Below are 12,306 nucleotides of genomic sequence, written 5' to 3'. Positions count from 1 at the left end.
CCCAGAGATTTGGTATCACTGGCCTAAGTGCGACTGTGTGGGGTTAGTCCTGTGACTGGAGTGCCCTGTTGGATGGTTACAGGCTCCTCAGGAGGGATGGGAAAGGCAGAAGTGGGTGGGGTGGCACTGTAAGTCATGGGAAGGATGTCATGTATGGAGCCTACAGATGGCAAGGCATTGTAGGTAAGAGTCAAGAGACATACAAACAATGCAGTGTCATTTTGAGAGTCTACTATCGACCTCCTGGCCAGGACTATGGCACTGACGAATGGTTCTCTGAAGAAGTAAGGGACACTCCCACCTCAACTGCCCTTGTCCTTATGCGGGACTCCAACTTGCCAGAAGCCAACTGGGAACATCGGGCAGCTCATGGGTCCCTTCCAGCTCAGCATTTTTTACGGTTCCATGATTCTACAAGGTGCATTTCCTTCAGGTCTTACACATCATCTGTATTTTAAAGAAACCTGCAAGTTTAATACTGTGCTGCAACTGAAAACAAATTATGCTACAAAGTCAAGTTAAAACTTACATCGTAATAAGTGTTTTATTGAGAAACTGCTATTCAGTAAAAAAATGCAGAAACTGCTGAATGCTGTTCTCTGTAGTCTCAATAACTTTTTGTAGCCATGTAACATCAAAAACCAAAAAATTCCCCAAAACAACAACAAAAAAGAAATGCAGCTGAACTCTAAAAAGTGTTTTTTGAAGAGCTGACAAAAATTTCAAGGTCCTGGAGAAAAAATGAAGAGGAGAGGAAAAAAGGTTAATTTGAGTGAGTTTGTCTTCTTTCTCCCTCTTATCCCCAATAAATGCTTGCAATATCTAAACAAATCTAGGGCTCTAGTACCAGGGAAACATGGAAGGGGAGGGAGGGCAGGGAGACCCAACAAAACACAGAACTACAATGCTGTAGAAAAGTTACTGTAGTATTTCCCCAAATTCTTATTCTACTTCATTTCTATATATTGGAAAGACTTGTGTCTCTTTAGTCTATTACAATAAAATTAGTAGTTAGAGACTTATTCTATACCTGTAAACTCAAGAGTATGTAAGAACCGGTTCACTGGAATTAAGAATCTAGGCTTATAAAAATAAAGACACAGCTTGCTAGGTTTTCTAAGCTCATGTCCAAAGACACTCAAACTCTTCAGGAAAGAAATGAAGGAACTATTTTCCCACCAAGATAACATACTACATATAAATTTTTCCCTTTTCTAATGATGAAAGTGTAAGTTCTAATAGTTTCTCATGTTCAGCTACTGTGGTTTCACTGGAAAATAAATGAACATTTAATAATAAAATAAATTATTAATAATTATTTAATATTTAAATTAATAGTTTGTAATAAAATATTAAAGAAAATAAACATTTTACTGCATGTATTAATTACCTACCACACATTTAAGAAATAAGGCATAGCTAGGAAGAAAACAGTATTTTTAACTTAATGCTAATTTTAAGTGTGTAGAGACACTAAACATTACCACAAGTATCAGTTCAAATGGTTTATTAAAATATTTTATAGTTATACAAAATATATTTCAAATTTTCCAGAAGAAAAATCAGAACAGATAAAAAAAATTCTGTAGTTGGTAGCTAAAAATATCAACAGAACATTCAAAATTTTCTCCTAGTCCAAACTGTGCTTATTCTTGTCCTGTGCACACACAGTAAACCTTTAAAAAATAATTAATAACAATACAGAAATATCTTCCTGAGAGTATCTAACAATTCATTATCTTTTTCAGCATCAGGAAGAAATAATTTTACATATATTATTCCACATTTGTCTTCAATATTATACCATATTCATACAGAGATACTTATTGATCTTCGTCTCTGTCATTCCTATTTCGGAAATTCAGTGTTCTTTGGTCTCTTGGAGGGTCTGGCATGCGGAGGATTCGAAGATGGGGACTCGTAGGCAGAGTACTAAAAATAAAGGATGCATCATTTAAACAGTGTTTCTTCTCCAAGAATTTTAGTATTTCCATTTGATTCTTTACATCACATATTTTCCTTGAAATAACTGCACCTTTTTTCTTTGACAGTTTTAAAAGCAGTAGCATAGGGTGAGGCTCGGTCTTCACTGAACTGATCCTGGGCCCAATTTCAATAAAAGCTTGAGGTAAAGACAAGCACTCATTTCAATCACGATTTCTAACAATTAGACTGCCTTAACTAGAGAAAAGGTTCTTTTATGAAAACCTCCAAATGAACAAATGATGGAATACAAGGAAGGATTTGCCCTAGAGATCCCGAAGCAGCACACACCATACCACACGTGTAATCAATCACAACATATTAACAATGAGCAAAGTTACTCAACATAAATTTACACAGGCTTCTGCACTGATTATCCTAAATAGATTTTTCCTGAAGTTGTCCCCATATTTTTGTTAAATTTAATGTTTGTTGAACATGAAACATGGAACAATATAATAAATTCAAACTGAACTTGAATTATTAAGTTTTTCAACAGTGACCATACAAAAAATTCCTGTGTGTTTATTAGTTTCAGAAAAATCTCCAGAAAAGCATTTCCACTGAAATAACAACAGATACCACTACTCTACTTTTTATATACTTTAGTGAGGGAAGGCAATTAGAAATAAATCAATTTCCTTTTGAAGACTGCTTTAATTACCCTCTCAGGCTTCACTGGTTACACTGGGTTAATAGAGAGGAGCTGGCTGCACAAGGTTAGAGACATGACTGTCCCCTTGAACTGGTTTTATATAAAGGTTGTGAAAGAATTTTGAAACACCAGATCAAAAATGTGAAACACCAGATCAAAAATTTAAAACATGGTGTAAGCTGTTAAAATTCTGATTCTAAAATTATGGTGTAAGCTATGAGTCTCTAGATCAGCAACATTAAAACTCAGAAAATAAAATCAACTCAAATGACAAACCTCTTGAAAGTAGTGTAGTATTCACAGAAAAAAATCCCAAGTCTTTTGTTATTTATGGGAGGGGAGAGGGACATACAAAGCTAAGCTAAGAAGAGCCTGTTTGACAAAATAAAACATTTTAAAAAGTTGCCTTATTTCAGATAAACTAATTCAAGTCTGACTGAATTACCATTATATATAATAAGAAAGAGTAAAAAAACCCTATTAAAAACTCCTTTAACTTCACAGAACCACCAGCAATGAACTGCTTAATTGTTTATGTTCTACTACTACAAACAGCAAGATTTCTTTCTCCTCATATTCAACTTTTTCAAGTTACACTCCTTGCAACAGAACTCCCCTGCAATTGCTGTGTGCTGAAATAATCCCAACAGTGTTACCTCATGCTCAGGGGGGTGAAGAGGATGAACTGTCGGTGCCGCTGAAAGTCAGCCCTCTCCAGAATCATATCGATGGCAATTCTTCTGTTCAGCATATCCTAAAGACAAAAGATTTGTCAGGTACATGATTCTAGAAAACCTACCAGAATTAATCGCTCTACAGTCAAGGTTGGCTAAAGAAAATACCTAAACAAGACTAAGAAAAACTAAGAAAACCTGGAGAAACATTAGGGTAAAAATCTAAAAGCTACAAATTACAGCCTGGGAAATTCATAAATTGTACTTTTTAGTATACATGGGCAATAGAAAGCTTCTATCAGAAAAATCACACACTCATCTATTTATAGTGTTTGTCTATCATCTTTGATGACATACAGTACTTCTTACTTCATTGACATGCTGAGATGAACTGTACTTCAGAAGAATAATGTTTCCTGTAAAATTCTGCCTGAAAAATCACCTGAGAGGATTTAAGGACTCCATGCAACCTATGATATTATGATTTTATGGAGCTTGCTTGTATTACGATTATTATTGTTATTATCATTATTACTATTTTGAATGCAACCTTATGCATTAGGCTTACTGAAAAGGATGTGCAATAGGAAGCTGTTATTAGCAGGGACTAACAGAGCTCTGAGCTGTGCACTGTTCCTCATGAAATCAGAGATCTCTCACAAAAATACACAGTGGAGTCCTCATGTGGTGGAGCTCCATGATTACACCAGGAGTAACCACAGAACATGAGGAACAGGAACACTGAATTCACTGGCACTGCGGTGGAAAAACAAAGTATGGAATGATTTATTGAATAGATGAAAGGCTACAGTTCTGAGTATCCACCCTTTTCCAGAATGATAGATAAACTGCATAACTAACTTTTAAAAGAGGATCTAAGATTTGAAAGTTGGCTGAAAAATGACTGCTTCGCTACCTTAGATGCATACTGTTCTTTTTGAAATTCTTTAATATAAACCATATTATCTTTGTTCTGTCTAGGTTATTCCTAGTAAATAAATGATTGATGAGGAAGGGACACTGAGGCAAAATTAAATGTGCCAGCATCAAATCTTTGTCTCACAGAAGTAAATATTTTCCCAAACTCACACCATTCTGCATATTAATAAGTGGGAAATAAATCTTCAAAAAAAGAAAATTAATTTCAAAATGGGTTACGGCCTGTCCAGGGAACCTGTACACAAAAAATATGATTTATCAGTTTTAGCTAACATTAGTATTTATTGTTCATTATTTTGTATTTCAACATCTTGGAAACATGCTCCTACCTGAAGTATGAGTTTCTATAAAATGAGTACCTACAGTGAACCCAACTGCTACATTTGCCCTGAAAAAACCCCACACTGATTGCAAAATTGGCAGAAATCAAAGCACATGCCAAGCCCAGAATGTCCCAGCAATATGAAGAGTCAGCCTCTGACAAACACAGTAACAGCTGATTTATTATTTTTGTGCTGAACAAAGGTTTGAGCATGTAAATTAACAGAAAGTCTCGTATTTCTGGATACCAACTTCAGAAACAAAATAAGCTTCGAAAGTCACCAAACAAAGTGAACAAGATCACTAAAAAACTTGTTTTGGGGGATTTTGATTTTGGTTAGAGGGTTTTTTATAGTACAGTTAACTACAGTGGTTCTAAATCTAACCAAACAACCCAACTATTTCAGCAATTTATACAAATCAAAATGGGAGACATAGTTTAAGTTTAAACTATACCATGTAGACATCAAATTCATCCATGCATCTGAAAGGAGATTCAGTAATGTTCCACAGAGAAAGAATGAAACAAACTGTGGAGAAGGAACGTTCACCTCCTGATAAGGATCTCAGATCACAATGGGCAGCTTTCTCTTCCTCTCGAGGCTGAACCTTGAAATAAAAATATTGGAGCAGTTTTTAAATCTGAGATGAAGACATACTAACACAATCATAATTTTAACAGCAAACATATTGTACATGGACAGACATCGCTTGAAAATTTTCTGCATTTCACTGCAGAAATTTTCTGCATTTTACTGCAATTGCCATTCTGGAATGGGATGGCTCCTAACCATTTAGTAACACATTTTTAGGATCACTGCAACTTCGTCTATCACAGTCATACACACTGAACAGATCGAATGATTCTGCCAGATTTTTTTTATTCAAATCTCTATTTTAAATAGTTGTTAAACAGTGTTTAATAAATGGCAAGATAAATGTTTACATAACAGTAAAATCCCATGGTTACCAGGTACAATAGAAAACAGGTAATTGATTTACAGAAGAATTTTAAATGAGGAAGGGATTCTTTACATGGGATACAGCAAACATTGTGAACAACCATTTGGTTACATTGATTATGATGACATCTTGTGGCACTCCTTCTGTAAGATGAAACTTGGGCATTTTCTTGCCCTGCTAATTTCATTACCTTTAACAAGTTACGCAGGCAAATAAGGATTTTTTTGAAGTGGAATCTTTTTTTTTGCAGTTTTCTTTTTTGCAACTTACATTCCTTGACTAAATACAGATGTCTTTTGTGAGATATCTGACACATCAGCTATTATAAAAATATTTGATAAAGTCAAGTAATGACTTGATATTTTATGGACTGAGTTTAGTTCTTCGGATACATGTGCTTCACCTGTCTAATTAGGACTGTGGTATGTATTTATGTTGCCACTGCATATTTTTCCCCTTAATCCCTAAAACTGAAGTCTCCCACAGAAAAAAAGTAGATAAAACCATGATAAAACTTTTTGGAATGTATGTTAAAAAGTACACAGAAAAAAAAAAAACTATCAAAGCTTTCCTGCATTAAGATGTTTAAATAACAACTAGAGCCACTATACAATCACACCAATATTGATGAACTTCCTATCAATGAACCAGGAATGAGTTACTTTGAAAGACTGGATGACCAATCCACATTTATTCCTTGTAATCTAGCAACCTGCCCATTTCAAATGGCCATGTTTTTTGTCTTTGCTTGTTTTCAACAACATCCTATTGTCACCAGAAGGGATGACAGAAACTTATCCAACACCAGTTTGATGTGATTAAGCAGACACTTCTTCACTCAGGCTTTTGGAAACTCCTCCAAAGTGTCCTGCTCAACAGACAAAATCCAGCCATTTTTCATACTTTTTTTGCTGAATCATTGTTACATAAGTTCTTTAACATACTATGCATAATATGCCCACTCTCAAATTTAACCTCTGCAATGACTGATTTTGTTAGTTATGTATCTTCATCAATATTCTTATCCTAAAACAATCATTGGTCATCTCCACTCAGTCTACTGATTGGAATCATTCCAACATTCAACATTCAAACCAGGATGGGAAGGGTAGGGAGGTTTCCAACAGCACAACTGGTGTGCCTGACAGCCTCCAGTTTCTTAATCAAAACACAGAAGTCCAGGAACTTCTTGGTGAGGTTCCTATGGCTGCATATTTCAAGCACAACCTCCTAACATTTCTATACCTTACACTTCACAATTTTCTACTTGTAATCATAACTAACTCTTTTATATGATTAAACTGATTACTTGATCAGAATATTTATAACACTACAACTTAGTGTATCACGTTTTGGAGAGGGAAAAACAATTTATTCCATCATTTGCAATGCATTTCTAGCACCTGAGACTAAAACAAATAATAATTCATTATGTATTATGGTAATTGAAGTAATATAAAATAACTTACTGTTATGGAAAGTGTCTCATTTTTGTGATCAAAAATTATATGTCCAGAGCAACCTCGAAGACGTAACAATTGCTCAAAGTGGAGTTTGCATTGCATAGAAAGGCTCCTTAAATCAAGCAAACAAACATTGGAGGAGTAAGTTTTTAAATATATGAAAAAGTGACAGCAGATTTTCATCAACAGTTCCACATACAAGTATTAAGCCCTCCTCCACTAACAACATTCTCTCAAAATCAGCTGCACTCTCAAGTGGCTGACATTAGATGTACTGGAGAGAATCCTTCTGAAGGAAGGCAACAACAAAATCTTCATGGATAAGTATGGGATATTAAGGCACTGAAGCAAGAAAGAAGGGGTGTACACAGTAATGGAAAAGAAGCTGTCAAATTACAGAATTTGAATCAAGATCTTTGAATTTTTTCAGCACAGAGCAGAGGAGAAGTGTTTGGCCCACAATGAAATTATAGGGACTCACCACCACTGATTATAATCAATAAAAATAAGATTATTTCATGTCTTAGTACGTTGCTGACATTTTACTGACCAAAACCAGCTCTCAAACAGAACTGCCTTGGATGAAGTCAGCACAGTTGAGGTCTTTGGGATGAAACAAAATACAGGCTCCATTATCTCACTGCTTTTCCAGCCTTCAGTCCAGGCTGCCTCTAAACTCTCAGGCATGATAAGATTGAAACTGGGAGCAAGCTGAGGTTAAAAAGATTGTTGTGAACCCTGTGTTAAACTCACCTGAGGAACTGCCGATACACTTTGAGCCTCTCTGTCATTACCTCGTCCAGCTTTGCAACAAATCTCCTTGAATTCTTTAATTTATTGCTTGCATCCTCGTATCTTTCCTTTGCATAATGAAATTGCCTGTTTTAATTAACAGAAAGGTTAGGAGTAATATGCATTACATTAAAACTGACCTGTTGTTGTAAATGCTGAAAATCATTTTGATAATCAAAATATTCAAATGAAAACTTTCTTGTGAGGGTTTACGTGAAAGCTGAAAGCATTTGATAAGTCAAATAAGACACTGTTCACCAATGAAATGTGGACAAAAATTACACCTTAATCCTATTTTTAATTCTTTTGAAAATAACCTCTTTCACCAAGCAGAATGAATAACTGGTTTCCCCATGCTCAAGAACATCTGTGGGGAGTGCTTCCTTGAAATACATTCAAGTCAAAACCTCAAGGAGTTGCCCAGCTTGTGCAATAGTTACTCAAATGAGAATTACGCTGAATACTCAGCATAACAAATGCATCACAAAACAATGGCGAGTTATTTTCGTGTAGTCATAACTGGGGTACTTCAAAACACTAAGAGGGTATCTGATTATTGCTAACATCATAAATATAGCACAGATGCTGCCTAAAATCACTGGAAGGTGTTTCAGGACTCTTAAATGTGTTCAGTACTGGGATAATCAGTGCAACACACACCTTCATACATATCTTAAATACTAAAAACACACATAAACACATAGTGAATCAGTAAGAAAACTCTTCTTTGGCCTCTCTTTTCCATCCTACCTGAACTGTTTTAGACAGTACAGATGACTTACTGGATTATTTCTTCTCTGTTTCCACGGTGACTGCTTTCTGAATTTATCCTCTCTCTCAAGCGATTCATTTCTGCATCAAGACTTTTGACAGTTCTGCTGACCTTGATGCGCTCTGAGAAGATTTGCCTCGCTTTTGCCATTTTTTCCTGAAGGAATATTTGAAACTCAAGTAATTGTCATATTTTTCAAAAATCTGTTTAGTCTTCACAACAAGTATTTTACGCTACAGAAAAACACAAACTCCAAGAAAGAACAATATTTTTGTGTTCTTTCTGTTCTTATTACAGCAAACCCAGCTAACAATTTTATTGACAACATTTATATATGGGTAATTACTTCAGTGCCAAGAACTGTATCCAAGATTTTGAATACAATCACAGTTATTCAGCTAATGCAGATAACTAAGGAACCCAAATCACCATATTTAAATAGGGCAGTCCTCCAAAAGTCTTTGTGGATGTGACTTCAGAGTCAGTTAATAAAGCTTGATTAGGTAAGTCTTCAAAAGTTAGAGATACAGGGCCAGTACAAGCAAAAATGTACTATCCAAGAAACCAAAACAGTATTATTCAATTTAACTTAAGCCACAAATTTTAAGTAATTTTAATCTTCTAATTGCAGAAGACAGAAGAAATGGTCCTAGATGGATGAACCATGATTTAGCTGTCAAGACAGAAATGGTGTCCTGTCAGAAAAAAAAAGAGACCTCAATTCACTCACACAAAATTACTTTATTTGCTTTACATAGCATAGGACACAGCTGAGAGAGTACTCAGGGTAGCTGAGTATATTAATATGGCCTATATGCTATAAAAGTGGAATGATTTATTATTAAATATTAGAAGAATCATGACCATCTGACTTCAATAGGTAAAAAAAAAAAAAACAACCACACATACCTCTAATTCCTTTTCTTTGGAAACTAGTAAATCTTTGTGCTTATTTATGCAAGCCACATGTTCTCTCTGTTTTTCTTCATAGTGCTGCAAATGGCGTCTTCTGTTTTCCACTTCTGTCTCAGCCTGGTTTAATTCAGCCTGTTTGGAACAAATCACGATGTGAGCTGTTTGGGGGAGATTCCTGAGAATCTCTCTAGTGTTTACTGACTTCTCACAGGTTGTTCTAACTTACTTTGCTTCAGTAACACTACTTCTAGAATCTAGGAGCTTTAACAGCAGCTCATGAGAAAATCTATGCTTAATTCTGACAAGGAATAAATACATGCAATGGTTTTAGGAATTATATCTTGAGGTGATTTCATCTTTAAAAAAAGCTATGCTTTCTCCTAAAGCTCAAAAAACTGCATTTATTTTTTACACTGCATTCTATGTGGAACTTCTGATGCCTGTGTGACATCAGCCAGAACAGCATTTTTGTGTGAAAATTCAGTGTCCTGTAATGCAAAATCATAGAATCATAGCATAGTTCAGGCTGGAATAAACCTTTAAGAACATTAAGTACAACCATCAACCCAAAACCATCACCATTATAAACCACCTAACCAATTCCTCCAGTACAACATTTTTGAATGCTTCCAGGGATGGTGATTCCACCACTTGCCCGGGAAGTTTGTTCCAATGGTTTACAAGCCTTTCCATGAGAATTTTTCTCCCCATATCTAAACTAAACTTCCCCTGGTGCAATTTGAAGGCATTTCCTCTCCTCCTGTCACTGGTTACCCAGGAGAAGAGAGTGATCCCTACCTCACTACAATCTCCTTTCAGGTGGTTGTAGGGACTGGTAAGGTCCCCCTGAGCCTCCTTTTCCCCAGGCTAAAGAGCCCCAGCTCCCTCAGCTGCTCCTCACAGAAACTGTGCTCCAGACCCTTCACCAGCAACCTCTGTAAGTAGTGATGCTGTTGAAGTGATATATCTTTCCAGAGAAGCAAAAAGATATTAAGAATGACATAAATTAGGGCATCATTTTCTTCCTCATTCCTGTCAACTAGATGGCTTGTCTTAAAAAACAAACATAAAAAATATCAAACCAAACAGAAAAAAAACCAAGAAACAACTCAAAAACCCCTCAACAACAAAGAAAATCAACCATCACCAACAATAACAGATGCTCTTACTTTTTTCCAATACTATCTTAAAACCACAACTTGCTATGTCAACTGTTCATTAAACAACTGTAGAACACTTAACACATCTGATTTAAAACTTTTTCAGGAATTTCAGTGCTTCCCTCAATTCTGTTCAGTACTCTAAATAACAAGCAATAATGTTTTCATATTCTGAATATATCTCTTTCCATACAGAGAGGTTCTTTTTAAATAGATCATATCTCTAGATTTTCCATATTAGATACATTAGAACTAATACATTTATCTGTTGCTTTGCTGACCTGTTTCCTTACTCTTTTTGTTTGTTCTTTTAATTTGGGCTGGCTACACAGCAATTTACAGTTTAAGTGAGACATGTAAGAGATTCCCATAGTGATCTTTTCAGTTTCCTTCAGTTCATCCTTCTACAAGTTTACAGTACTATAAATGTCCCAAAGTCTTATTTCTATTTTCTATTTTCAAACCATAAGTTCTTCTTGTCAATGTGAGACTGCCTTCCATTTGCCAACATCAAATTTTGCATGTCACCATGCTGTTATTTATCTTAAGTCTTGTTATTTCTCTGCCATTTCCAGGTGCCTTCTGTAGTCTTGAATAATTAAAACTATATACTGGTACCTTCTGTGATTATGTAACTTCATAAAATAACAACCACTTCATATAGAACTTCAAATGCTGTTTTGAGAAATGAACAGTTATGAACATTCTTAGTCAAGGTCTCTTAGAAACAAACAAGCAAAAACAACAAATGTGATGCACGAGAGAGGAAATCAAGGAAAATGTTTTTCCTTCCTTTTCCCTTCATGACTAAAGATATGTAACCATCACCATCACCTTCAGAATATTGCCAAGCTTATTTTCCAACATGCTCTTATATGGAATGCTCCATTTCCATTTTCTAGGTAGTCTTTAAGTACATCAGGCAACATCAAGTTCTTTTCTTCTGCCTCACCTCTTCTTAACCTCATTCACCTTGACACACAAATGAAACAAATCAAAAATACAATATAAAACTGTTGTTACCTTAATCGGGCCAGCAATTTCTTCTACTCGATGCATTTTTTCTTTCACTTCTTCTAATCTTTTCTCAGCTTCTTGGAGATCACTTTTCAGTTCTTCCATTTTTCTGCTTTGTACCTGCATATCTTGTTTTACACATTCCATCCTACCCTTATTTTCTTCAGCTTCCTCTTGCTGTCAAAATGTATTAAAGTTAAGAATAATAAAATGAGACACATTTGCAAGGTACTGTACCAGATTTTTATTTTACTATCAGTATTAAGGTACAGTATTACATGGAGTACTAAGCCTAGCAAGAATAGGAGCAGCTCAATGTAATTGTCACTAAAGCCCAAAGGAAGAGACTGACAGATCTTGTAGGAGATGACTCAATCAAACTACAAAATAAAAGTTCATATTTATGAGACTGAAAAGTAAGAGGATTTTATTTGGGAGTTGTGAGGAAAAGACTGAAAAGAACAAGGTAATTTCTCTCTGGATCTGTGGCCAATATACGTCCAATATACAATGCAATGCAGGAAGAGTAAGTGGACTGTTGGTGTCTCCTAGAAAATAACACTATCTCTAATGAATTATCATCATAAATACTTTCTGATTCAAAATCAAAAATATTGCAAAACCCAGGGAAATAAATTTACATCACCAAAAA

General features: G+C 35.3%; 1 protein-coding gene across 3 annotated transcripts in view; it reads right to left on the bottom strand.

The window, feature by feature from the left end:
- Nucleotides 1-1,492: 1,492 nt before the first annotated feature.
- The window catches only part of SMC6 (structural maintenance of chromosomes 6), a 37,113-nt gene continuing 26,299 nt past the window's right edge, over nucleotides 1,493-12,306 (bottom strand). For all 3 annotated transcript variants that reach the window (XM_063424590.1, XM_063424592.1, XM_063424593.1), the window contains exons 21-28: nucleotides 11,661-11,831; nucleotides 9,472-9,609; nucleotides 8,573-8,718; nucleotides 7,752-7,877; nucleotides 7,005-7,110; nucleotides 5,029-5,181; nucleotides 3,295-3,392; nucleotides 1,493-1,932 (exon numbers count right to left, since the gene is read on the bottom strand). In XM_063424590.1, coding sequence (XP_063280660.1) covers nucleotides 1,824-1,932; nucleotides 3,295-3,392; nucleotides 5,029-5,181; nucleotides 7,005-7,110; nucleotides 7,752-7,877; nucleotides 8,573-8,718; nucleotides 9,472-9,609; nucleotides 11,661-11,831 — 1,047 coding nt within the window. In that variant the 3' untranslated portion in view covers nucleotides 1,493-1,823. The remainder of the gene's footprint in view (nucleotides 1,933-3,294; nucleotides 3,393-5,028; nucleotides 5,182-7,004; nucleotides 7,111-7,751; nucleotides 7,878-8,572; nucleotides 8,719-9,471; nucleotides 9,610-11,660; nucleotides 11,832-12,306) is intronic.

This window comes from Prinia subflava, chromosome 2, assembly GCF_021018805.1.
Source record: "Prinia subflava isolate CZ2003 ecotype Zambia chromosome 2, Cam_Psub_1.2, whole genome shotgun sequence".
Lineage (NCBI taxonomy): Eukaryota > Metazoa > Chordata > Aves > Passeriformes > Cisticolidae > Prinia > Prinia subflava.
Note: the sequence above shows the minus strand (reverse complement) of the source record. Positions and strands in the feature narration are given on the sequence as shown.